Source organism: Protobothrops mucrosquamatus, unplaced genomic scaffold, assembly GCF_001527695.2.
Source record: "Protobothrops mucrosquamatus isolate PMUCROS unplaced genomic scaffold, P.Mucros_1.0 scaffold1540, whole genome shotgun sequence".
In the NCBI taxonomy this organism is placed as follows: domain Eukaryota; kingdom Metazoa; phylum Chordata; class Lepidosauria; order Squamata; family Viperidae; genus Protobothrops; species Protobothrops mucrosquamatus.
In genome coordinates this window covers 143,745-171,286 of record NW_015387710.1, presented here as the reverse complement: position 1 = coordinate 171,286, position 27,542 = coordinate 143,745, and the positions used below count along the sequence as shown (strand labels likewise).

General features: G+C 47.9%; 1 protein-coding gene across 1 annotated transcript; it reads right to left on the bottom strand.

The window, feature by feature from the left end:
- Window positions 1–673: 673 nt before the first annotated feature.
- On the bottom strand, window positions 674–22,568 carry PYGM (glycogen phosphorylase, muscle associated; the record flags this gene model as incomplete). Its single annotated transcript, XM_015822372.1, has 15 exons — window positions 22,295–22,568; window positions 18,629–18,730; window positions 17,155–17,233; window positions 15,515–15,750; window positions 12,531–12,642; window positions 11,585–11,667; window positions 10,059–10,202; window positions 9,411–9,503; window positions 8,486–8,632; window positions 7,424–7,587; window positions 6,218–6,332; window positions 4,359–4,460; window positions 3,379–3,526; window positions 2,221–2,279; window positions 674–815 (listed from the first exon to the last, which is right to left on the bottom strand). Coding segments are annotated over exons 1-15 (1,969 nt in total), but the record flags the coding sequence as incomplete, so codon positions are not given.
- Window positions 22,569–27,542: the final 4,974 nt, after the last annotated feature.

Here is a 27,542-nt window from a genome sequence, read left to right as displayed (position 1 = left end):
CGAACTCAGAAATCTTAGCCTAAAGTTACAGCTGGATTCTAAGACTCTGCAATTCTTCACCACGCATGCTGGCAACGGACGGTGCACATGCCCACAGCTCATGAAAGCCGCCCTATCAAATTCCAGCCATGATTAAAACTGTTGCAGAACTCTAGCAACCAAGGAAGCTGCTTTCATGAGCCGCCATCCATGGCTGCACGTCGAAGCTATAGGATTGCACAGCTTACTGCTCGGGACTTGAATGGGAGGAAAGGACACCACCAGGAAATGCCAAGAACTAAAAGTTGTCAATGAAATCCCCAAGACTCAAACTTGACTTGAATCAGACCTTCGTGTACTTTTCAAGAATTCATCTCATTGCACTGCAAATCTCACCGTTTCCATTTCAAAGCCGCCTAAATTAAAGACTTTTACAACACCCTGTGTGTGAAGTTCGAGGTGGTGGTGGGATGATCTGGCTTCAAAACGAGCCAGGACACCTTGAATTTTCTTCTGCATGTCTGTGAAGCCATCCCCAGTGCAAGGGAAGGAAACCGGAGTCTGTACATTCCACTCATCTAATCTTGTGGCAGTGAGTTCCAAGGTTTTAACACTCTACCGTGTAAAGAAGCATTCCTTGACAATTCACGCCAGGAGATCCCAGCCAAAGACGGGAGCAGAAAGCAAGACATACCCTTTTCAGCCAGGGAGACCCGGTAGTTTTCCAAGAAGATCACCTTGAGTCGGTCACCAATGATGGGATCGTGGTTCACGATGTCTCCGATGGAGGTAACAAGCTTGATGACCATTTTGGCCATGTGGTAGCCGGGAGCCGCCTGTGGGGATAAGAGGGGGCTTTAACCTCCCTTTGGGGACCCCCCCCCCATCCAACTTGGAGGAGAAACACCTCTTCTGCCTACTAAGAGTTTACAAGGAAAAGCCAGGACATCTCTTTGTTCTGCTTCTGGAGCAGAGAATGTTGGGTTAATTTAGCGTTTGGCAACCTCAGCAAGTGTAAGATGGGTGGACTTCAACTCCCAGAAATCTTACCAATGGCCATGCTGGCTGGGGAATTCTGGGAGATGAAGTCCAGACGTCTTAAAACATGCTGGATGGACAATTGTGGAAGCCCATCCCTCTTCAAGCATGCTGCCTGGGGCATTCTGGGAACTGAAGTCCAGGCATCTTAAAGGGGCCAAGGTTGAGAAACGCCAGTTTGAGGCTGGAATTCTTATACAGCTAGTCCTCAACTTAAAACCATTTGTTTAGTGCAGGGATAGGCAACCTTGGCTCTTTTAGGACTCATGGACTTCAACTCCCAGAATTCCTGAGCCAGTGGCTGAGGGGAAAGGGAGAGGTTTCCATGCTGGCTCAGTAATTCTGGGAGTTGAAGTCCATGAGTCATAAAAGAGCCAAGGTTGCCTACCCCTGGTTTAGTGGCTGTTCGCAGTTACAACAGTACCAAAGACAGTGACTTACGACTGTTTTTCACACTTAATGACCTTTGCAGCATCCCCATGGTCACGTGATCAAATTTCTGATGCTTGGCAACTGGTTCCTATTTATGACGGTTGCAGTGTCCTGGGCTCATTTTGCAAACTTCTGACGAGCAAAGTCAAAAGGGGAAGCCAGATTCACTTAACGACCGTGTGGCTAACTAAACAACTGCAGGGATTCACTTAACAACTGTGGCAAGAAAGGTCGTAAAATGGGGCAAAACTCACTAAGCAGCTGTCTTTGAGTAGCCATGGAAATCTGGAGCTCAACTACGCTTGTACGTCGAGGATTACCCGTAATTTAATCTTGTGTTTTTCCTAATCGACGTTCCTAAAAAGATCTGGAGAACTGTGGTAGGAAAAAGGAACTCCTTTCAGCTTTGGGCAGATGCTGTGATAGCGCCATGTGTGAACAACCTTGGGGGACAAAGGGAGGAGAGGCTGGCTAAGAGGTCATCAGAGAAGAGACAGGAGCCCTCAGTGGCCTAACAGGCAGTGGAAGAGACGTAGGAAGGACCGGCTGTACTGGATTAAAATTGACGGAGGAAAAATGGTACCTTCAGACTTGCAAGCCCTATTAACGTAGCCTCACAACAAAGCAGAATTAGTTCAACTGGTCGTGTTTTCTGTTTGGCATGCCTGGGAAGACTGACAGAGGCCAAGAGACCGGGCAGATGTTCTCTCTGTATCCCCTGCCTCGAAGATCTCAACTCCCATCTTCCCCAACTCTGCTTTCCATTCTCACCTTGCCTCCAATCATGACCGTCCGGGGCACAAAGTGCTTGTTAGGTTCTCTCTTGATTCCTGGGGGGTGGGGGGGGAGAGAAGAACAGTCCACAGTCAGATGAGAGACAAAGGCCGGTCCCCAAGCGATGCCCTGCAAAGTTTGGTCCCCTCAATTCTCCCCTCTGGTTCTTTCACCAGCCCCTTCCTGGACGCTCAGCCTTCCCCAATTTGATCCTCTTTCCGTTTCCAGTCTCTCCCTGCAAGTCCTTTCAAAGGCAGGATTCGCACAACCAACTCAGCCAGAAGCCCTGCATTCACCCACATCCAGGTTTCGCGCAACACACAGCGCCGCAAACTCATTCCTTTGCTCTTTCTGAGAAGTAGCAGTTTGAGGCAGGCGGGAAGGTGCTGACTAGAAACTGGGTGAGGGTGAGTTCTAGTCTTCCCACGGGCGTGAAAGCCAGTCTCTCTCATCACAGCGTTGTGGTGGGAAAAAAATGAGCGGGATGGTAGTGGGGTGGGCTCAAAGTGGACAAAGTAAAATCAAGGGGGGGGGGAATGTAAATCTGACAATCATGAAATAATTTATCAACCAGGCTAGGCTGGGCTGGCCCAATATATTAAGCCACAGAATAATTTGAAAGATTGGAAGGAGCTGAGCTTCAAATGTGCCCTTGGTTATTTGGGGGTGGATGGAAGGAATTAAGGAATTGGAAGGAAGGAAGGAAGGAAGGAAGGAAGGAAGGAAGGAAGGAAGGAAGGAAGGAAGGAAAAGGAAGGAAGGAAGGAAGGAAGGATGGAAGGGTGAGAGAAAGAAGGAGAGAGAAAGGAAAGAAAGAAAATTGAAAGAGAAACAAAGAGAGAGAAGTGAAGGAAGGAGATGGGAATAAGGAAGGAAGGAAGGAAGGAAGGAGATGGAAATGAAGGAAGGAGATGGAAATGAGGAAGGAAGGAAGGAGAAGGAAGGAAGGAAGGAAGGAAGGAAGGAAAGAAGGAAGGAGAGAGAAAGAGAAGGAAGGAAGGCAAAAAAACAAAAGGAAGTATCTGAATTTCACCTGGAGAATGCCAAACTCGACCACTGTCAAAGCAAAGATGGGGGAGGGAGAATCCTGAAAGAAAAGGGGGCTGATTCTCCCCATGATTCTCCCCATAGCCGCAGCTGGAGACCGGCACTCACGGTTGTAAAGGGTGATGACGTGCAGGCAGTTGAGCAGCTGTCTCTTGTACTCATGGATCCGCTTTACTTGCAGGTCAAAGAGGGAGTTGGGATTGATCTTGACCTTGTATTCCTTCTCCAGGTAGGCAGAAAACTTCAACTTGTTCTCCTAAAAGCGGGGGGGGGGGGGGGGGGGGGGGGGGGGGGGGGGGGGGGGGGGAGACAAGACAAGGAAGGGGATTGAGCGGAGCCCAGACAAAGCAGCAACCCCTCCCCCCCCCAAAGCTCTGAAGAAAGGAAGAGGGGCTGAAATATTTTCCAGGTCCAGGGAAGGACGATAACATTTGGAAGCTACACCTCCCTAATTCACTGGAGTATAAGGGGGGGCACAGTACAATTAGACCTGCAAGTTTCTGAGTTTTAAATTTGCTGTGCAATTCTCTGCTCTGGTTGGGGCTGATCCCCTTTTTTTATATTCATCCCATGCTGGACCCCGCTGCCCGAACAGAACTGAAATTCCTGCTTTGCCAAGAAGAAGCCAGGACAGGGGAGGGAAACAGCCCCAACAGTATACAGGTAGTCCTGGACTTGCAACAGTTTGTTTAGTGACCGTTCGAAGTTACAACGGCATGGAAGAAAGTGACTTAGGACCGTTTTTCACGCTTGTGACCATTGCAGCCTCCCCAGGGTCACGCGATCAAAATTCAGACGCTTGGCAACTGACTCGTATCTACGACGGCTGCAGCGTCCTGGGGTCACGTGATCCCCTTTTGCGACCTTCGGACAAGCACAGCCCATGGGGAAGCCGGATTCACTTAACAACCGCATGACTAACTTAACAGCTGCAGTGGCAAGAAAGGTCGTAAAGTGGGGCAAAACACACTTAACAAATTTTTCACTTAGCAATATAAAGGTTGGCCTCAATCGTGGCGGCAAGTCTAGGGCTAGCTGTGTTTGGGGTCAGCCTGGCCAAAAGCCCCCCTCCTCTTCTTCCTCCTCACCTGTTTGACTTTGGCCACATCCCGGATGAAACCTTCGTCATCCACAAAATTCAGAAGCTTCCTCAGCTGATCCAGATCAGAAATATAATCTTCCCCGATGCGCTAGAGAGGAAATTACAGGAAGTAAAGTCAGAGCTGCGGACGAGGAATTTTAGCCAGGTCTTTCCATGATCCCGTATCCATATTCCCCCCGTTTTTAGACACGTTCTCCCTAAAAAAAAATAAAAATCTATTTTTAAATGAGTAGTTAAACAAACAGGGAAAAAAACCCTCATCTCTCCTGCAGGAATAAAGGCAGTCCTTGACTTACAGTAGCTCCTTTAGTGACCGTTCGAAGTTACAATGGTGACTTGTGACCGTTTTTCACACTTACGGCCTTGGCAGCATCCCCAGGGTCACATGATCAAAATTCAGACGCTTGGCAACTGCTTCATACTTATGACGGTCGCAGTGTCCTGCAGGGATCCCGGGATCCCGTTTTGTGACCTTCTGACAAGCACAGTCAATGGGGGAGCCAGATTCACTTAACAACCCTGTGACTAACTTAACAACGGCGGTGATTTATTTAACAAATGTGGCAAGAGCGGTCCTGAAATAGGGCAAAACTCACTTAACAAACGTCCATTTTGGGGCTCAGTTTTGGTCGTCTAAGTATTTCAGCCTCTGAATAAGGTCCATTTCACTGCAGACACTATTTGATACCTAGCACAGTCAAAAATCAAACCCAACAACTGAAAATGTCTTTAAGCATGGGCAGAGTGTTTTTTCCCCCACCACACAAGACTAGGACTGACCTTTTCTGTGTGGGGGGGGGGTTAAAGGAAAGAGGAGTCCCCCTGCATAGACTCAATGAGAACAATCCACCAGTGGAACAACTTGCCTCCAGACATTGTGGGTACTCCAACACTGGAGGCTTTTATGAATGGACTGGACACCAACTTGTCTGGAATGGTATAGGGTCTCCTGCTCGAGCAGGGGGTTGGACTAGAGGACCTCCAAGGTCCCTTCCAACCCTGTTACTCTGTTAACTACCCTTCTGTTACAAAATTTGGGAATCGCTAAGCAAATTTCAACACCCAAAACTCAACAGAAGGGACAAAAAACCCCACTTCAGACAGTCTGTCAAGCCATGCTTTTATAACCAACGTTCACCGAATAAACCACGGTGGGCTGGCTAAACTGTAAACCATGACCAATAGACCTTAACTCAAAATGCCACTAACTCGGCTTAGCATCTTAAACAAGAGTTTGCAAATTTAATGTAATTCGTTTTGATTTCAACCAGATCATTTAATTAGTCGTTCGTTTTGATTTCAACCAAATCAAATTAATCTAATTTAGTTGATTGTTGTTAACTGCCTGCCGTTTAGAGAAAAGTAAAAAAAAGTAGGATGGGAAATTAATGACCAAAACAGATATTTGGGGGAAAGTACAGACAAAATCTTTTGCAGGTAAATAGTGGACTGATTTAAGATATTCATGTCTCACTCCTTGCTTGATCCCAGGACGTGCTGGGTAAATTTTGGGCTAATCATTTTCTCTTAGTCCAGCTTCCTGGATTTCACCATCTTCAAGAAAAAGTAGGCTATATATAAACAGATCGATATTAGGGAAAACTGCCAATGGCAAAAGGGAAATGGGTGTTTTCATGGATTGTTTTTTTTCCAAAAGGAAATCTATTAAAAACCAGAGCAGCAAATGGCTATTAAGACAGGTCGTAAACAAATTTCTATTGACCGGTCCATCCAGCTAAAAACCTCCAGGCTAAAAAACCTCCATAAATTTGGCAACAAAGAATATTTTGGGGATGAGCTAAGAATGGATTGCAGCAGAGAGATGGTGTTTCATTACAGGCTCACCTCAGCGATGACCTCGGCCAGCCCGGGGTTGCATAAAACCAGCCACCGGCGGGGTGTGATTCCGTTGGTTTTGTTCTGGAACTTGTGCGGTTCAAATTCGTAGAAATCTTTAAACCTGGGGAAGAGAGTGGCAATAATTAGAGCGTACAATGCAGGGCAACGGGGTGAGCAAAGATGGAAAAAGAAGAAAAAACAAAATTTTCTTTCCGAAGAAGGCAAAGAATTATCCATGAGTGGGGCTGCATTTGGATTCAACTTTTCCCTAACTTGACTTAATTTTAGTCTCATCTGCAGTCCAGGATCCTCACCCTACTCTTAAATAAAGTCTTAATCAGAATCTTCATCTTAACTATAGTGTTAGCTAGGATCCTCATTTTAGTCTTAACTAAAATCTTAATTGGAATTTTTGTCTTCAATTATAGAGTTAGCCAAGATCCTGATCTTAGTCTTAACTAAAATCTTAATTGGAATTTTTGTCTTCAATTTTAGAGTTAGCCAAGATCCTGATCTTAGTCTTAACTAAAATCTTAATTGGAATTTTTGTCTTCAACTACAGTGTTAGCCAGCTTCATTATAGTCTTAACCCGAAGCCTCATCTGTGTGACTAACTTAACAACTGTAGTGATTCACATAATAACTGCGGCAAGAAAGGTCGTAAAATGGGGCAAAACTCACTTAACAAACGTCTCGCTTAGCAACATACATCTGAGGCTCAACTGTGGTCGTAAGTCGAGGACCCCCTGCATTTATGACGGTTGCGGTGATCCCCTTTTGCGACCTCCCGACAAGCAAAGTCAACGGGGAAGCCAAATTCACTTAACGACCACGTTACTAACTTAACAACTGCAGTGAGTCACTTCACAACTGTGTTGAGAAAGGTCGTAAAATGGGGCAAAACTCACTCAACAAACGTTTGGCTTAACAATGGGACGCTTGGGCTCAACTGTGGTCATAATCTGAGGACTTTCTGTGTTCCAGTGCCTGCTCAGTTTCGAGAGAAGGGCTCCCTAATAGAGCTAGCAGCTCAACCCTTTCGCACCTCCTTCCGGTTGTATTTTCGTGGGCTGCACACAACCCCTCTTTTGCACAAGGGAGTCTGTTGTTCCTGGTTTTGACAAGGCTCCGATCTGCTCTCCTCTTCTTTGTCTCTGTGTGAGGAAACCCCCCCCCACCCCCACCCCAAGCTCTGAGACCCCAGATACCTACACGGTGGCCTTCAGGATATCGGAGTGGATACGGGCGACTCCATTGACAGCGTGGGAACCCACGATGCAGAGATGCGCCATGTTGATCCGTTTGACGCTTCCTTCTTCCACCATGGACATGCGGCGCATCCGGTCCAGGTCTCCCGGGAAGGTGGCGTAGACTTTCTGCAGAAGACAGGGAACGCCCCCCCCCAAAGATGCTGTTAAGGGACTCATGACAAAGGACTGGATTCACACACAGCCCTGGTGAGGCTTTCCCCGGCGGTGGGGCTGATGTGGGAATGCCACCGTAATCCCTGGAAACAGTTGGAGAACAACCAGATCTCTCTGAGGGACCCAAGTAGCAACCGAGATGCAGAAGGAGGAAGAGACGAGAGAACCAGCTGGAATGGAGTAGCTGGGAAATGGGTTTGATTGGCTGGCTGGGCCCTTAAAATATAGAATAATAGAGTTGGAAGGGACCTTGGAGGTCTTCTAGTTCAACTCCCTGTTCAAGCAGGAGACCCTCTAACATTTCAGACAAATGTTGCTATCCAATCTCTTCTTAAAAACCTCCAGTGATGGAGCACCAACAACTTCTTGAGGCAAGCTGTTGGTTGATTAGACATTTCTCCTTAGTTCCAGGTTGCTTCTCTCCTTGATGAGTTTCCATCCGTTGCTTCTTGTCCTGCCTTCTGGGGCTTTGGAAAATAGCTTGACTCCCTCTTCTTTGGGGCAGCCCCTGAGATACTGAAAGACTGCTATCATGTCCCCCCTCGTCCTTCTCTTCATTAAACTAGACATATCCAATTCCAGCAACCGTTCCGTATATGTTTTAGCCTCCAGTCCCTTACTCATCTTTGTTGCTCTTCTCTGCACTCTTTCTAGAGTCTCCGCATCTTTTTTACGTCATGATGACCAGAACCAGATGCAGCATTCCAAGTGTGGCCTTACCAAGGCGTTGTAAAGTGGAACTAACACTTCACGTGATCTTGATGCTCTCCCTGTCCAGGAGCAGTCTATATTGATCTACCTTACTGCCCAAACTATGAGTTGTTTGGCTTTTCGCTGGGGTTGCACTCACGTCGAGGAAACGTTGGTTGATTTCGTAGATGATCTCCAAGTGGCGCGGCAGGAGGGTCTCAAAGAGGTGGACAGGCCAGCGCTCCAGCGCCTCTGGCAGCACGGTGTGGTTGGTGTAGGCACAAGTGCGCACGGTGACGTCCCAGGCCTGCAATGCGGGGAGAGAGCAAAGTCTGCTTGAGGGACAAATCGTTCGCACAATACAGGTGCGAACTTTCAACCAATCTCCTTCAGCACGAAAGCCGGCTGGATGACTTTGGGCCAATCGCCAGGAGACGGTGAGTTCTAGTTTTGCCTTACGCATGAAAGGCAGCTGGGTGACTTTGGGCCAATCACCAGGAGACGGTGAGTTCTAGTCCCGCCTTAGGCATTAAAGCCAACTGGGTGACTTTGGGCCAATCACCAGGAGACGGTGAGTTCTAGTCCCGCCTTAGGCATTAAAGCCAACTGGGTGACTTTGGGCCAATCACCAGGAGACTATGAGTTCTAGTTTTGCCTTAGGCATGAAAGCCGGCTTGGTGACTTTGGGCCAATCACCAGGAGACGGTGAGTTCTAGTCCCGCCTTAGGCATGAAAAGTGTCTTGATGACTTTGGGCCAGTCTCTCTCTCAGCCCAACCTACCTCACCAGATCGTTGTTGTGGGGAAAAATTTAAAATTTTTAAAAAGAAATTGAGCAAAACCCCCCCAAAAACACAACTCAAATGTGGCAATTGTGGTGCAGTAGGAAAGAGACAATTTGTTTTGTTTCCTCTTTTTTTTTTTTTTTTGCACTGCTTCATACTCTCTTGGCTATTCCTCAGTCATTTCTTATGCTCATTTCATTTAACTACTCTAATTCTTCCTCAGCTTGGCTTGTAATTCCTACGCCAAAGAGCCATACAGTCTTTTGGGGTTGTTTTTTTTTGCACAATGAAGGACTCTTACCTTATCCCAGTCCAGCTTCTCAATATCCATCAAAACCCTCATCAGCTCCGGGATGGCCAGCGAAGGGTGTGTGTCATTGAGCTGAATGGCGACCTGCAGTTGTCAAAACACAGCCCAACGGAGGGAACGGTTGGACTAGAAGACCTCCAAGGCCCCTTATGACTTTGTCGTTCTGTGTTCTACTCTGAGCTCAGCTTGCACCCACCGGCATTCTCACTGCGTGTGTCCTTGGGCCCATTTTACAGCTGAGAAGACTGATCCCCAATAGATCTAACATAATTCCTCCAGCTTCTTCTCCACCAGCCTCTCCCTTAACAAAGCAACTCAAAAAAAAGCCCCAATTCTCCATCCAGTTGGGTATGACCCCCCCCTTGCACCCTCTAGGTCCAAGCCCCACGGCTGGCCAGAGACCAAAGATGGAGATATAACGGAGGAAGCAAGGAAATTATTCTTCTTGCTCACAGAGAAGGCAGGAGAGGAAAGGGGGCTGAATCAAGAGCCGCCGCCCCCCAAGCTGAGCTGGGGTCTCTGCTGGTCCCTTGGGACCCTAACCCCCGAGGTTCATCCGGTGAGCCTTCCCACCCACCCAACTTCCTGGGATGCAGATTGGCCAATGCTGCCGCTCAGCTGAGGTGCTCTTGCCGGTACCTTGTCTGGGAAGGCATCGAAGGAGGTGCGGACAGGATCCCGGCTGCCGAACTTGGAGGATTTGAACCGGCGGATGATGTCTTGAAGCGTTGCGGCCACCGCGAAATACTCCTGCTTGAGACGCAGCTCTTTGCCTTCGAAGAACTGCAGAGAGAGAAAGAGAAGTCACCTTGTTTTCCAAAGTCTAGTCTCGTGCAAAGAAGGACTGGGGGAGACATGACAGCAGCCTTCCAGTATTTCAGGGGCTGCCATAAAGAAGAGGGGGTCAACTTATTCTCCAAAGTGCCTGAAGGCAGGACAAGAAACAACGGATGGAGGCTAATCAAGGAGAGAAGCAACCTGGAATGAAGGAGAAATTTCCTAACAGTGAGAACAATTAACTAGTGGAACAGCTTGCCACCAGAGGTTGTGGGTGCTTCATCATGGGAGCTTTTTAAGAAGAGACTGGACAGCCACCTGTCTGAAATGGTATAGTGTCTCCTGCTTGAGCAGGGGGTTGGACTAGATGACCTCCAAGGTCCCTTCCAACACTATTATTCTATGTTCTGTGGGACATAGGGAAGAGAAGGACCAGGGGAGACATGATAGCAGACTTCCAATATTTGGAGGGGCTGCCACAAAGAAGAGGAAGGGGTCAAGCTATTCTTCAAAGCACCAGAAGGCAGGACAAGGAGCAACGGATGGAAACTGATCAAGGAGAGAAGCAACCTGGAACTAAGGAGAAACGTCCTAACAATGAGTACAATTAACCAGTGGAACAGCTTGCAACTAGAAGTTGTGGGCACTTCATCACTGGAGGTTTTTCCAAAGAGACTGGACAGGCACTTGTCTAGAATGGTATAGGGTTGGACTAGAAGACCTCCAAGGTCCCTTCGAACTCTGTGATTCAGTTAGGGGACTGGAGGGTAAACCATACCATGAATGGTTAAGGGAACTAGGGGTGTTTAGCCTAAGGAAGGGAAGGATTGGGGTGACACGACAGCGATCTTCCAATGTTTGAGCAGTTGTCACAGAGAAGAAGGGACCGAGGACCTGATTTTACGACCGTTTTACCACAGTCATTAAGTAAATCACATGGTCGTTAAGCGAATAACACCCTTGTTAAGTGAATCTGGCTTCCTGATTGGGAAGGTGGCAAACCGATCACATGACCGCAAGAGACTTCAACTATCATAAATGCATAAATGGGTTGCTAAGTGCCTGAATTAGGATCCCGTGTGGTCGTAACTTCGAGGACGGATTGCAAGTCCCTTTTCCTGAAGCTATACAAACTTCAAACTGCCTTTAAAGAAACAAATATTCTCTTTCCTTGTCAGCCTCCTACAACTGATGACCTCCTTTGTGTTGGACTTTATATCCCATCATTCCCCACCTTTTGGCTTAGCACCATGGGAGTTAGAATTTAGCAAATACTGGCTGGGGAATTCTGGGGGCTGAAGTCCACGTGTCTTACAGTTGCTGACATTGAAAAACACTGATTTAAAAGTGGCACATTGGGGGAAAAAAGCCCAGAAAAAGATACTTACGTTATCATTGGGATACAGAACACGGGAAATGTTCTCAGCCAAATTCCGGTCCAGCACCGCTTGAATGTAGCCACCCACATTGACTGAAGAAGGGAAGATTTTTTTTTTTAAATGGGGAGAAAAAGATAAGTTAATATAATTTAATTAACCAGAGGATACTTCAAAATTAAAACAAAAAGATCATTAGGACTAGAAACAGGGCCTTCTTGGTGCTGGTGCCTCAACTGAAGAAAATCTGCTTAGGCATCGTGTTTCTGAGTTTATCACGTCTATTTAAATCAGGGTTTCCTAACCTCGGCAACTTTAAGATGTATGGACTTCAACTCCCAGAATTCCCCAGCGAGTAAAGAATTCTGGGAGTTGAAGTCCACATATTTTAAACTTGTCACGGTTGGGAAACCTCGATTTAAAACACTTTGGTTCTCTTGGGTCTTTGTGGGATAAAACCTGGAACAAGCATCAACCCCGTAGAGGCGGTCCTCAACTTACAACAGTTCATTTAGTGACCCGTCAAAGTTACAACGGCACTGGAAAAAGAGACTTATCACCATTTTTCGTGTTTTACGACCATTTCAGCATCTCCGTGGTCACGTGATCAAAACCTGGACACTTGGCAACTGACTCATTTATGACGGTTGCAGTATCCTAAGGTCATGTGATCAACTTCTAAGCAAAATCAATGGGAAAGCCAGATTCACTTAACAACTGTGTTACTAACAAGTGCAGTGATTCACTTAAGAGCAAGAACAGTCGTAAAATGGGGCAAAATTCACTTAACAAGTGTTTCGCTTAGCAACGGAACTTTGGGGTTCAATTGTGGTGGTAAGTCGAAGACTACCTGTAGAAGGGAACTTCATTCCATGAAGAACCCGGTCCACCTCCCCAGGGTTCCTGGGATTTGTGGGTCACCCAAGATCAGTTCGAATCTCGGGGCGGTGCTACTTACAATCTTTCAGGTTGAACTCGTTGGGGGCCCTGGCAGACCACAACCGCATGGTGTTGACTGTGTTGTTGCGATACCCAGGCACGGGTGTGTCGTAGGGCAAGGCGAGCACCACCTGCATGGAAAGAGGGAGGGGGAGGGGAATAAGTAACCACGATCAGTCGCTAGGAGGGACTCTCTGCTCCCTGAGCTATTGCAGAATGAATCTAAAATCCTAACGTTGGAAGGTCCTGGTCCCCTCTTGAACGGACTACTGCAACGTGCTCTACCTGGGGCTGCCCTTGAAAAGTATCCAGAAGCTTCAACTGGCACAAACTGGGATGGCACACCTTACATCTTGGATCTGTGAGCTGCACTGGTTGCTGGTTTGCTTCTGAGTCAATTCAAGGTGCTGGTTTTGACCTTTCAGGCCCATGGAACCAGGATCTGCGAGGGACCAGCTCCCTCCCCCTGATCACATCTACCCAGATGGTCACCAGATGATGACCACCAGCTGCATCAGATCTGGGAGGAGAGGTGTGTGTGGAGGGCCTCATCCTACAGGACCCAGGAGAAGAGCCTTCTCTGCCGTGGCCCCTGCCCTCCGGAGTTTTATTGTGAAGTGAGGTTGGCCTCAATCCTGCTAGAAAGCTCTCAAAACCTGGTGTTTGCATTGATCCGAAAGATCCTGTGGTTGGCTGCAGCACATATAACATCCTGGCTTTCACCCTCTCATGATTTTGTTTCTAATCATGTTTAATATTATGTCTATCAATATTAATTAGATAGATAGATAGATAGATAGATAGATAGATAGATAGATAGATAGAGAGATAGATAGATAGATAGATAGAGAGAGAGAGAGAGAGAGAGAGAGAGAGAGAGAGAGAATGAGATAAATAGATGATATAAATAGAATGATAGAACAACAGAATGATAGAATGATAGATAGATAGATAGATAGATAGATAGATAGATAGATAGATAGATAGATAGATAGATAGAACAACAGATAGATAGATATAAATAGAATGAGAGAATAATAAATGGAACGATAATGAGATCCAGAGTAATAGAACAATAGACAGGTTGATGATAGAACGATAGAAGAGAGAGAGAGAAATAGAGATGGTAGATACATGATAAATAGCTATGATAGATAGATAGATAGATAGATAGATAGATAGATAGATAGATAGATAGATAGATAGATAGATAGATAGAACAACAGAGATGATAGATATAGATAGATAAATAGAATGAGATAATGAGATAAATAGATGATATAAATAGAATGATAGAACACTAAGATAGATAGATAGATAGATAGATAGATAGATAGATAGATAGATAGATAGATAGATAGATAGATAGATAGATAGATAGATAGATAACAGACAGACAGACAGGCAGACATAGATAAATAGAATGAGAATAATAAATGGAATGATAGATGATAGATATAGAGCGATAGATAGAATGATAGATGGTTGATATAGATATATATTAGATAGACAGACAGACAAATAGACAGACAGACAGAGACAGACAGACAGACAGATGATAGATAGATTCAAAAAAAGTCTGCTAAGCCTTCAATGCAACATCTGGCCCTGCTCTGAAGGCCACAGGACAGAGGCTGACAGTAACAGGAAGCCACCCAGCTGCTTCCGCCTTTTCCTCCGGGTTCTCTCGTTTCCTTTCCGATTAATTTGCAGCCACCTTTTTCTCCCCTCCCCCTCCCTCCATCACCGGTGAAGTAATTTTGGAATTAAAAGCCTGAGCAGGAATAATTGCCAAAGAAATAAAGTCAAGGCTCTGAGATATTCATTGTGACCAAAAACCCAATTTTAGGTCTAGGAATATTAGCTCAGCTTAAGCCGGTCGGCCCCAATTTAATTTGTTTGGTCTGTCAGGAATATCAATTCAGTTCACTAAAACGATGGGGGAAAAAGAACCTGAGGATTATTCCGCCTCGTCTGAAGCAGCACCTTTGAACTGATCCGAACCAGACAGGTGATTCCCTCTGGAAAAATCAATCCAAGGTGCCTTTGACAATTTTACGGAGTTTAATATTAACAATATTAATACAAGTCATAATAGTAATACAATATTAATGTCGGCGGTCTCAACCGACGACCAGACGCTTAGGGACCGTTTGAGGTTACAACAGACACCCCCCCAAAAGCTACTTATAATTCAGTTTTTATGTTGTGACAGCCCCCCTCCGACAATCACATGAATGCATTTGGGGACTTGGCAATAAGCCTTCATTTATGGCCATTTACAGTAGCACATGTGACCACAATTTTGCACTTTTTTCCACAGGAAACCATCCCTTATTTCTGGTTTCCAGTTTAAACTGCTGCTTAGCAAACAATAGGCTGGCTTAACAACTGCCACGAAAAAAGACGTAACGTCAGCCACTCCTCCTTTAACAACCGCCTGGCTCAGCAATGGAGATTCTCATCCCAACTGGGGTCCTTGACTTACGACCACAATGGAGCCCAAAATTTCTGTGGCTCAGCAAGACAGTCGGTAAGTGAGTTTTGTCCCATTTTATGACAATCACTGCAGTTGTTAAGTAAGTCACATGGTGGTTAAGTGAATCTGGCTTCCCCCATTGACTTTGCTTGTCAGAAGGTCGCAAAAGGGGACTCTGCGACCGTCATAACTATGAGTCAGTTGCCAAGCGTCTGAATTTTGATCACGGGACCCTGGGGATGCTGCCACAGTCATTAAGCATGAAAAACATAAGTAACTTTTTTTCGGTGCCATTTTAACTTTGCACGGTCACTAAATGAGCTGTTGTAAGTCAAGGACCTCCTGTCCCGTAGGAGCTCAGAACAGGAGCAATGGGAGATTAAGTGAAAGGTGTTGTGTGAATGCAGTCAGAATGCTGGATAAGAGAAACGATGGGTTGTATCCCTGGGAAGCGGTGGCTTTTGTGGAGAAAACGCAAGGACGTGCACGGACACTCACCCGCACCTTGACCAAAAGCCGCTTACCTGCGTGTCGACCCACTTCACTTCTCCCTCCCCGTGTTGCACGTGTCCGTAGAAGTGGACGGGGATCATGTACTCCGGACGGGCCTTCTCCCAGGGATTCCCGTAACGCAGCCAGTCGTCGGCTTCTTCCACCTGCCAGCCCCCCAAGACCTTCTGGTTGAAGATGCCGAACTCGTAGCGGATGCCGTAGCCGTAAGCCGCCAAGCCGAGAGTCGCCATGGAGTCCAGGAAGCAAGCTGGGGGGGGCGATGGTGAAAACCACAAGACCAGAATTGAAAGAAGACCAGGATCCAAGCTAAGGTACATTTTAAACTTTGACAAGTTTAAGACCGGTGGACTTCAACTCCCAGAATTCCGCAGCCAGCTTTGCTGGGAGTTGAAGTCCACCAGTCTTAAAGGTGCCAAGGCTAGATATCCTTGGCTTAAAGCAGGAGTCTTCAAACTTGGCCTTTTTATGACTTGTGGACTTCAAAGTTCCACAATTCCTCAGCCAGCCATGCTGAAGTTGAAGTCCACAAGTCATAAAAGGGCCAAGTTTGAAGACCCCTGGCTTAAAGCATGGCTGGCTGGGGAATTCTGGAATTTGAAGCCCACACGTTGCCAAGACTGGACACCCCTGCTTTAAAGTGAGTTTGAAGTAAGACATGGTGGTTTGGTTTCAACATCTAAAACTATGGTTTGTTCAATAGCACAAACGATAGAAAGAAACAAGCCACGTTGGGGTTTCGCTGATTGTGCGAACCAGGCCCAGTCTGTCTCGTGAAACGAAGGAGTTGTAGAGATCGCTGGCTAAGTGATCCTTTGGGGTGGCACATTGGAGACACGAGGGTCCCCCCCCAATCTGTATGAGCTAGTGGTTATTCTGAAATGGCCTTAAAATACGGAGCTGGATTAAACTTGGAAAGGAGACCAACAGGAAATCTTCGAAGGCAGACAGGGTTAATCTCTTCCATATTCATGGCAAGCAAACACCATGGAGGGTCTGTGAGACCATCTCAGGCGCTGCACTCAACCCAAATGAGATGGCATTTTATTTTTAAGAACTCTCTCTTGTTAGTTCTCGTCAGGATGGGTTTGTGCAACACACCCAGGCTGAATTTGCACAATAGTCTAGTGTACAAAAACAACCTGACAAAGCTCAGGACGATGAATACATTATAGGTCAATCTCCCTAAGTGGGCTAAGTGGGATGTGGGAAACAGCCACTCTAGATGGTCACCTCTATGCAATTCAGGGGGTGGATTAGATGACCTTTGGCGGTCCCACTCTAATTATTGTAAGGTTTTTTTCAAGCTGAGGTGCCCTTGTCTGTAAAATCCCTCCCGACAGGAAGGATTTTAAAATTAGGGGAAACTGGGAACATCTTTTTCCAATGAACCAACTGTTTTTATTTATTTGTATCCCGCCGTTATCATTTTTACAAATAACTCAATTTTATTCAAAGGCCGAAGTTTTCAGCAACTCGTCGCTTGATCAGCTAATGAAAACGTCGCCCCTGAATAAAACGGTCTAGTTGCAAACAGGGCTAGCAAAGTTCTTTGCTGCCAAAGGCAAAATCATACAAGATCTTTGCAGCAGGAACTTTGGCCTGCCAAGTGAGAGCGCTGTTGGGTCGCGATCTGCCCGTCGCTGATGCCAACCTGCCAGTCGCCCGAGCCCTCCGTTGCCCAGGCCGGCGTCCTCTTCAATCTCCTGCAGCTCCTCCATATCCAAGCCCAGCTGCAGAGGGAGAATAATTTCAGTTTGGGGACCCAAAAATATTTATTTATTTGGTGGTTGTTTTGGATACTTTGTTTGTATTCCTCCTTTATTATTTTTACAAATAACTCAAAATGGTCAACATAAATAATACTCTTTCCTCCTATTTTTCCCACCATAACAACCTTGCGAGGTGGCCAGGGCTGAGAGTGATTGGTTCAAAGTTATCCAGCTGGCTTTCGTAGGTAAAGTGGAACTAGAACTCACCCTCTCCTGGTGATTGGCCCAGAGTCACCCAACTGGCGTTCATGCCTAAGGCAGGACTAGAACTCACCCTCTCCTGGTGATTGGCCCAAGGTCACCCAGCAGACTTTCACGGCTAAGGTGGGACTAGAACTCACCGTCTCCTGGTGATTGGCCCAGAGTCACCCAGACGGCTTTCATGCCTCAGGCGGGACTAGAACTCACAGTCTCCTGGTGATTGGCCCAAAATCACCCAGCAGACTTTCACGGCTAAGATGGGACTAGAACTCACCATCTCCTGGTGATTGGCCCAGAGTCACCCAGACGGCTTTCATGCCTCAGGCGGGACGAGAACTCACAGTCTCCTGGTGATTGGCCTAAAGTCACCCAGTTAGCTTTCATGGCTAAGGCAGGACTAGAACTCACCCTCTCCTGGTGATTGGCCCAAGGTCACCCAGCAGACTTTCACGGCTAAGGTGGGACTAGAACTCACCATCTCCTGGTGATTGGCCCAGAGTCACCCAGACGGCTTTCATGCCTCAGGCGGGACGAGAACTCACAGTCTCCTGGTGATTGGCCTAAAGTCACCCAGTTAGCTTTCATGGCTAAGGCTGGACTAGAACTCACCATCTCCTGGTGATTGGTCTAAAGTCACCCAGCTGGCTTTCATGCTTAAGGCTGGACTAGAACTCACCCTCTCCCACTTTCTATCCTGGTGCTTTAACCACTATATCATAAAGGTAAAAAAGGATATATGCAGTATTATCTTCATTTTAGATGTCAAAAGGGTCTCTCTCTCTCTCTCTCTCTCTCAGCTCGTGGGAGAACACCGTGAGTCCACTCTTTACACACAAATACACACACACACACACAGAGAGAAGGGAAGGCAAGTGCCTCTCTCTGTCTCTGCCTCTCTCTGCAAATGGCAGAGGAGGCTGGGAGCCACAGGGGAAGGCTCAAAGAGCCACATGCAGCTCCGGAGCCGCGGGTTGCCGACCTGTGCACTAGACCAAACCATACCATTCCCCTTCATGCAAAATATGGGGGGGGGGGGGGGAGAAGCCAACGGTGCAAACCTTTTCGCCCTCCTCTGCGATCCCTTCTTTCCCTAAAGCTGCCCCCTCCCCAGTTTCCTCCCCCCCCCTCCAATCCGTTCAAGAGCAGCTGCCAAACCTGGTAAATGGCTTCGTCGCAGGCATTTTGCAAGCCCAGGTTGACCATGGTGTTTTGCAGTGTCCGTCCCATGTAAAACTCCAAGGAAAGATAATAGATGCGCTAGAAGAAAGGGGGGGGGGAAAGGGGGGTCAGTAAAAAGCCTTCTTCCCCCCTCTCCCCGAAGAAGAAAGCCGTTTGAATTTCACTGGAGATGAGTTTGCAAATTTGAGATTTATTTTTTTAAAAAAAAGAAGAAGTGGAAGTTTGCAATTTGAAAAAAAATACCCCAAACTACACATCCAACACATTCGTCTGAAACCTGGGTACGTGTAGTCCTCGCCTTACAGCCGTAATTGGAACCAAAACTTCCGTTGCTAAGCAAGGCGGCCATTAATTTTATCTTTTTTTTTCTGCGGGTGTTAAGCAAATCGCCCTGGTTGTTAAATGAACCAACATGGTCATTAAGTGGATCTGGCTTCCTCCCCCTTTTTGACTTTGCTTGTCGGAAGTGTCTGGGAAGACAACAAATGAATATGGCAGTTGTAAATACATGCTGGTTGCCAACTGCCCAAATTTTGACGGTAGGGACTCTGCAACAGTCATAAGGGCAAGGACCGGCATTAAACGGATGGCCATAAGTCAAGGACAGTACCTATATTATGTGCATGCAGCTTTTGTGGGTTAGGGGAGTTACAAGAGGACGCACTGGTGCATTCCTACATCAAATGGTGCCCAAATCAGAAGCCCTATTTGGCTTCAACACAGTAGAAAAATTCTCACAACCTATTAAGAAAATCACCCAGGTGCTTCTTTCCAAAAAGCAACTGGGTGTTTTTTCTTTGAAAATGTTTCGCTTCTCACCCAAGAAGCTTCTCCAGTTCTAACTGACTGGTGGGAAATGGGAGGATAAAATCTTCCACCAGTTAGAGCTGAAGAAGCTTCTTAGATGAGGAATGAAACGTTTTCAAAGAAAGAAACCCATGGAAGTCCAGTTGCCTTTTGGGAAAAAAGCACCTTTCGGACAAGCGTGACTGGATAATTGAGACTCTCCACAGACATACTAAGAAAGCAAGCTGTATTTTCCAAACACATATGAACACACATGATCCCATTTACGTCTGGACTAATGTGAAACTGCAAACCCAGCCACTCAGAACTGAGTTTGAGTCCTCAGTCCTTTTATCTGAAGCTGATCTTTGCACGCCAAGTGGGCCATTCTTAAAGGGCTGCATTTCCAGCGCTGTTCTCACCACCAAGTGGCAAAGCCTGAGAAGTTGTCCAGAGCTGAAAACTTGGCACCGTCTGGCTTAAAATTTTAGCAGAAGGCCCGTCCGTCCGTCCATCCAGCCTGCCCTCCAGCTTCCAAGGTCTCCAAAAGGCCTCATTTCACAAGGCCAACGGATGCTACATTTTCCATCACGCCGGTTAAGTAAACTGCACCTCTCTTTGCACGCAATCCGTGGACTCACACTATCGTGGTTTATATCAAGGGGGAATGCATTGACCTGGATGAGAAAACTCTGAATTTTGCAAAAGCCTAAAAAAAACTTTTGGAGAAGGAAAAAAAAACCCTCATCTGGAGAGAAAGTCCCAGAAAACAACGAAGGAGAACAGAGCTAACTCCCTCAGTAATTTAGCAGGATAGAAAATCCTAAGAGATTTCTGTACCGCAAGATTTTATTACAGTCTCACTCATTGTGATGATGGTTTATTCCAGGACTCTTCGAACTTGGCAACTTTTAAGACTTGTGGAGTTCAGCTCCCAGAATTCCCCAGCCATCCCACTGGTTTTTATTTCACCGGCTGCAGGAATGGATTGACTTAACAACCATAGTGATTTGCTTAACGCCTGTGGAAAAAAAAGGTAAAATTGTGTGCCACTCAATGACTGCCTCGCTTAGCAACGGAAGTTCTGGTTCCAGTTCTGGTTGCAAGGCGAGGACTACGTGTATCCAGGTTTCAGATGAATGTATTGGACGTGTAGCTTTGGGTATTTTTGCAAAGAACAAGTTACTTGGCCCTGTTCACCCAGCATACAGGTAGTCCTTGACTTACGACCACAATTGAGCCCAACATTTCTGTTGCTAAGTATGTTTTTGCCCCATTTTATGATTTTTCTTGCCAGAGTTGTTAAAGTGAATCACTGCAGTTAAGTTACTAAGCGAACCTGGCTTCCCCGTTGACTTTGCTTGTCAGATGGTCGCAAAAAGGGATCACGTGAGTCCCCCCCCCCTCAGACCCTGCGACCGTCATAAATATGAGTCAGTTGCCAAGCGTCCGAATTTTGATCAATTGGCGATGCTTCAATGATCGTGTGAAAAACAGTCCTTTTTTCAATGCCGTTGTCATTTTGAACGGTCACTAAACAAACTGTGGCAAGTCGAGGGCTACCTGTATTTAACTCAGTCGTGCAAAAGTTCAGTGGTTGCATCTGCAGAACCTGAGTTTATAGGTTGTGTGAAGGCAACCCATTTGTGTTGAGGACTGAATGCACCGTGCAATACACACTCGACCCTAGGAACTGGGCAAATACAGCCATAATGCCCACCCCCCCAGAAAGAGAGATTTGTCTGCTGCAAGACACACACCCCCACCCAAGCTGTGCCAGGGGAGCCCCCCCCCCAGCCTGCAGCTCCTTTCCTGACCTTTTCCCGGCCGGCTGAGCTAACTCAGCCCTCCGTAAGTTTGCAAGCGGTATCCAATATCTCTTGCAAGGCTCCTGCTGACACAAGCATTGCTGGATCCAAATAGCAAAAGTTCACGCCAAATGTCAGGCCGGCTAAATTTAAAGAGTCAAGGCGCTGTTGCACGGGGGGGGGAAGGACCTCCCTCGCAGGGCGAGCGCCCCTCTTGCGAGGACCTTTTTGGGGTGGCAGGACGGGGGAGAGAAAAGCAGGAAGGGCTCCAGCCAGCTTCGGGAGGCGGCTTTTTGCTTTGCGTGCAAGGTGGCCGTGCTTTGCCCGAGGTGGTCCTGCTTTGCACACCGAGTGTGCACAGAGTTCTTTGCTGGTGGGAGGGAGGGAGGGGGCAGAGACATGGGTGGCTCTCCCCCTGTCAGTCCCCCATCCCAAACGGGGGCTGTGGTTTCCCATCATCCTGTGCGATGCTATAGAGCTATTAATAGGCCCCTCTGCAGCTTTGATCTCTCCCCCCCACACACACATTGCCTGCCTCCCCCCCCCCTCAGCCCCTTGGAGTCCTGCCTGCCCATAACTGGCTGGGGAGGGGGGGGGAATCAGATGCAGACTGAGGGTCCTTGCTGTTCTCCTCTGGATGTGAAGGACTACAGAGCCCATCATCTCAACTGGACGCCTAGGGATGATAGGAGCTGGGGGTTCAAGCCGTGGGGTGCAGAAGGGCTGTTTTAGGAAGCCAGCAAGGAAGGGCGGGGGGGGGGTTGAACCCCAACTCAAGGAGGGTCCTAAGTCCTAGCTCAGTCTGCACCAGAAGGGGATGATGGTCCTGGGGAAGCGGGACACCAGGCGGGCAAGCAAGCAAGCAAGCAAGCTCGTATCCTCACGCCCCTTTCCCTTTCCCGAGCCGGCTGGGCACCACAGGCGCTGTAGTCCGAGTCCCCGAGCGAGCGATCCCCGCAGTGGCACAGCCGGCGCGCACAACCGCCCCGCGAGGTAGGCAGGAGGGCCGGCGGAGGGGGAAGAGGGGAGAGGGGAGGGGGAGGCCGACCTTGGGGTCCTTCTCGTAGTAGTGCTGCTGGGTGCGGATCCAGCGTCCGACCAGGTGGTCGCGGACGGTGTGGGCGAGGGCGAAGTAGTAGTCGCGCGGCGTGGACACGTTGCGATCCTTGACCAGCGTGAAGTGGAGGTGCCGGTTGAAGCTCTTCTTCAGGTCGGTCACGTTCTCCACGCCGGCCAAGCCGCGCACGCTGATCTGCTTCCTCTTCTCGTAGTCCGACAGGGGCAGCGACATCGCGGCGGGGCCGGAGGGCGGCGGGGCCGGGCTGGACGGGACGGGACGGGACGGACGGACGGAGGAGCAGCGCGCTTCGCCTGGGCGCCGGCAAATGCGCCCCAAGCCCCGCCCCTCCGGCCTTTTAACCCCCCCCGGGCGATGCATTATTCATGAAGGGGCGGGGCCGGGTCCCGAAAGCCCCGCCCGCCCGCCCGCCCGCCCGGGCTCTAAGGGGTCCAGCGCATTCAAAAGCGGCGGGGCTGATTCGGGGTGGCCCCCGTTGGGCTTGGGGGAAAAAGAAAAAAAAAAAAGGACCGTTAGAAAGCCGTCCGGCGAGCAAGTTTCTTTCTATCCGCCCATAAGAGTCCTCTATCGCCGCCGCCCCCCGGGAGAAACGGAACAGAATCACCGAGTTGGAAGGGACCTTGGAGGTCATCTAGTCCAACCCCCTGCTCAAGCAGGAGACCCCACACCATTCCGGACAAATGGCTGTCCGGTCTCTTCTTCAAAGCTTCCATGATGGAGCACCTACAAAGTGGAGAAACAGTGCTTAGAACACAGAATCAAAGGATTGGAAGGGGCCTTTCGAGGTCTTCTAGTCCACCCCCTGCTCAAGCAGGAAACTCTATACCATTTCAGACAAATGGTTGTCTAGTCTCTTCTTAAAAGCCTCCAGGGATGGAGCACCCACAACTTCTGGTGGCAAGCTGTTCCACTGGTTAATTGTCCTCACTGTTAGGAAGTTCCTCCTTAGTTCCAGGTTGCTTCTCTCCTTGGTTAGCTTGCATCCGTTGCTTCTTGTGCTGCCTTTGGGTGCTTTGGAGAATAGGTGGACCCCCTCTTCTTTGGGGCAGCCCCTCAAATACTGGAACCCTGCTATGTTTGAAGGGCTGCCACCAAGGGGCACACAGCTTCTAGCCCTCAAAGAGAACATGCATCCAGTCCTCATGGCTCCGAGTAAAGGCGCGGCATCAAATGGGGACGCAATCCGTGGCTTTATCTCCTTTTCTGCATATCTCCTTTTAGTCAAAGTGGGGCAATTTGCAGCTCTTCTGGATGCTGCAGAACTACAACTCCCATCACCCCCGTCGGCATGATCGTGCCTTGGTCATCCCATCTACTGTAAAAGCCCTTTCAGGTGGAGGCCTCTGCTGGCAACTGTACATCTTGTTATGGGTGGGGAGGGGCATCGAAAGGCAGCGGCCTGGAGCTCCTTGGTGATGGAGAAGTGGCTTTTTGGCATTGGGTCATCTTGGAAAGGGGCAGCTGCCAGGATTCCTCCAGCCTAAACTCCTGGCAATAGAACCAGGACACACACAGACACACAACACACACACTGTGCCTGTCACTCACCGGCACTCCTATAAATATAGTGACTTTCAGAGAAAGGTCACAGGGCTCAGTTGGCTGCAGCCTGGACCATTTAGCCCAGTTATCGGTTAAAGCTGCCCCAAGGCAGGGTGGGAGATGTAGTCCTCACATACCTGGCCTTTAGGTCAAGGAGCCCCCCCCCCCAAACAGGCTTCCAACTGAGCAACAGATGTTGAGCTGCCCAAAGACCTCTTGAAGAAGCGCCAGTTTGATCTAGTGGTTAAGGCAGCAAGCTAGAAAGCAAGAGGCCATGAGTTCAGATTCTGCTAGGAAAGCTGGCTGGGTGACTTTGAGCCAGTCCCTCTCTCTTGGTCCAACCCACCCCACAGGGTTGTTGTTGGGAAAATAAAAGGAAGAGGTCTTGGATATTTTTGCAGCCTTGAGCTGTTTGCGAAAATACTAAAGGCGAGATACAAATAAATAAAATATGATAAATATAATAAATATAAAATAATAAAAAATAATAAAATAAAATATAACATAAAACAAAACCTCTGAGAGTTTCCCGGCCAGGAATGTGACTGCAAGGGGGTTTCGAGTGTTCAGGATATCACATGTCCGAAGCAGAGATATCTGTGAACATGCAACGGAACATGCAAGTGGAGGCAATGACCAAGCCAGCTTTGCAACTCCTTTCCACTGGAAGGCATGACAGTCCTCATTGTAGACCATCACCTTCTCTTCCAAAGGTGTGCACCCCTGGGTTTTCCATTCTTGTGGGGTGTGTTGCACAAAAGTTTTCTGGAGAATGCATTTTTCATTTGGCAAATGCCCCGCCCGCCCGCCCCCCTAGCTCTGAAGGTAAGAGCAATTCTTGGCAGATCAAATCCCTGCTTTAAAACTTCCACACCCGCCGCTGAACGTCCACAGGGAAAAGGCTGAGCTTCCAACCAAGTTGGCCGATGGCTTTGAAGGGACCGAGTGCAAAACAATTTAGGCTCAATCCAGCTCCGATCCCAAGGCAACCGAGGAAAATTTCCAAGTGAGAAGGACAAAGAGCCCAATGTCTTTACAAGCTAAATTCTGTTCCTTTTTGCACCAATAATGGAAAACAATTGACAGAACTTGGCAACTTTTGGATAGCTACGATCTTTTGTGATAAAAGTTTCCATTCCTCGGACATTTTCTTTACAGTTGAATGTTGTTCTTCATATCCACGTAAAGGTATCTGAGGTGGACATATCCAGAGTCACCAGATTTTAACTTATCCCCCAAATATTTCACGCTGCATAGTCCTTGACTTACAATCACTCAAAAGTTACAAACTTATAGCCATCACAGCATCCCTGTAGTCATATAATAAACATGTGGGTGCTTGAAAACTGGCATGTATTTATGATGGTTGGAACCATGTCCTCCCCCCCACCAGGTAGTTAGGCTACTATTCCTACTAGCTGGCCTGGCTACTGTTTTGAGTAGGAATCGTGGGACCTGGAAGGTATCAAGTCAAGGACACCCATGGTTAGCTTTTGATATGTGGGCATCTTGTCTTTTTTACAACCTGTCAAGTTCACCAGGTTTCAGTCCTCGACTTAAAAGACTTTCTCGTAAAAGCTTCCGGTCCTCATGGTTTCGAACAGATGGTCAACTTAAAACAGCCTGTTAGAAAGGCTGCTTTGATATCCAGAATCAAGCCGATTGCTTTGATGTCATAGCTGTTTCTCCTCTGAGCACCTGGCTGGGGAATTCTGGGAGTTGCAGTCCATAGGCCTGAAAAGTCACCAGGCTTGAGTAGCCATGAATTTCAATAGCCTGAGGTTCCCAAATGATAAATAGACCACCTATTGGAACTTGAGATGAAGGATCTGGTGGCGGAGAAGATGCAGGGTGGATTTCTTGGGGCGGCTCAGACGCCCACCCTGCCCGGGAATGGCAGATGGGAACTTGAACCCTTTTTCAGACACCCAAAGCTGTTAAGAACGAGACAAGGCACCTTCTCCAGCCTGCTAGCGAAAGGTCAAATATGAAACTGGAGTTGAAATCCGATCGGCTGGAAAGCTATGCAGGATTCTCCAAGGATGGCAGAGCCACTCCTGCTGGGCTGGAGGGTGGGACCAAAATTTCAGCAAACTGTTTTAAAGTACAAGCACAGAATGAACGTTTCTACGGTTAGCTGGCTTGGAACGAACTTGGGCTCGTTCTGCCTGCAAACGGAAGATGAATTCACCGGTTTATTTTCTCCTGGCAGGCAACTGTTTTGGAGATGCTCCTTTTAAGTTCCTTTCAATAAAGATTTTTTTTAAAAATGGGGCTCCATCCATTTCACTAAATGTGTTCAAGGTCAACCCGCCTATTGTGACTTGTTCCCTAATTAAAATTCATTGCGTTCTGGTGCAAAATAGAACACAGCCAGCAAGTTCTGTTATGGTTATTTCCCTCTCTACCTAGCGTTTCTCAAGCCTGGCAACTTTTTTTTTTTTTTTTTTAAATGTGTGGACTTCAGTTCCCAGAATTGAATGCTGGCTTGGGGAATTCTGGGAATTGAAGTCCTCGCGTTTTAAAGCCAGAGAGGCTGAGACAAAGTTGGCACGGACCAAAGAGGGATTCTGAAGTACAACTCCATCATCTTTTGCTTGATGGAAGCAGAGCTCAAAAATAACTGAGGCCCCTTGAAGACGGCACTGGAGGAAGGACCCCTATTCCCCCCCCCCCAAAGCCCATTATTTTAAACCCGTCTCTTGGTTGGTTGGTTGCTACTGCTTATCTCTGGAGGCTGTTCAAACATCCCCCAGGCTGGTTTGTTATGGGAGAAACACCCCAAAACTTTCCTTCCTTTTGCTGCCCGGTTGAAAGTCTCAAATCTCGCTTCACGCTCCATGTTTTTGGCAGGGGTGGAGAAGGGACCGCCAAGTGCCTGGGATAGGAGGCAGTAAGAGCCCATCGTCTCCCATCCGTGGACCTGAAACCCAGGCGCAGAACACTTAAGACTTCAGCCACTTTGAATTAGAGTCCCCCCCCCCCAAATAAACCTATTGGGCTTTGAATGCCACTTCTGGGCAGAGACAACCGCAAACTCCCCGAGGCTCAAGAACAGCCTGTTCTTCGCCAAGGGCGTTTTTGTATTCAGGTGGCGGATAAAGTCACCCACAAAGGGGCTTTCCTGAAAAGGTTACCAGAACACAGAAGTGGATTTATTCCATCGTGGAAGCCGTGCTCTGCTCTCTCTAAAACAGCAGCCGCAGGGGGGCGATGGCTGTTTGCACGGCACACTAAAGCCCGTCATGGCCAAGGTTCGCTTAACTGTTATCGAATGAGCGGACGGGGGCTTATAAACTACGGCTTATGGCACGCCAAGCCAACCACTGCAACCGTTCCTGCTGACCGATGCTCTTAACTTTTTCTGACCTGGATGGAGACTCGGCCCTTATTGCCGGCTCTCTCACAGCATAGATTGATCCGCTCCGGTTCCTGGCAAGCGTCTCGCCAAGGAGAAAGCTTCAAGGGGATTGTTTCAGAGCTGAGGAAACCCTATTCTTAAACGGCCCTAACACCGGAGAAGATCAATTTAATTTTTAAAAGGAAACTGGCTTAAAACCTCATGGCAGCTGCCAGGAAAAAAAAACAAGTTGGAGAGACTGGTGTTATAGCGGGGCAATTCCTGTGACTTTGCACCAGAACTGTCCTCCCCGTGACTGACACATTGCTTCCAAAT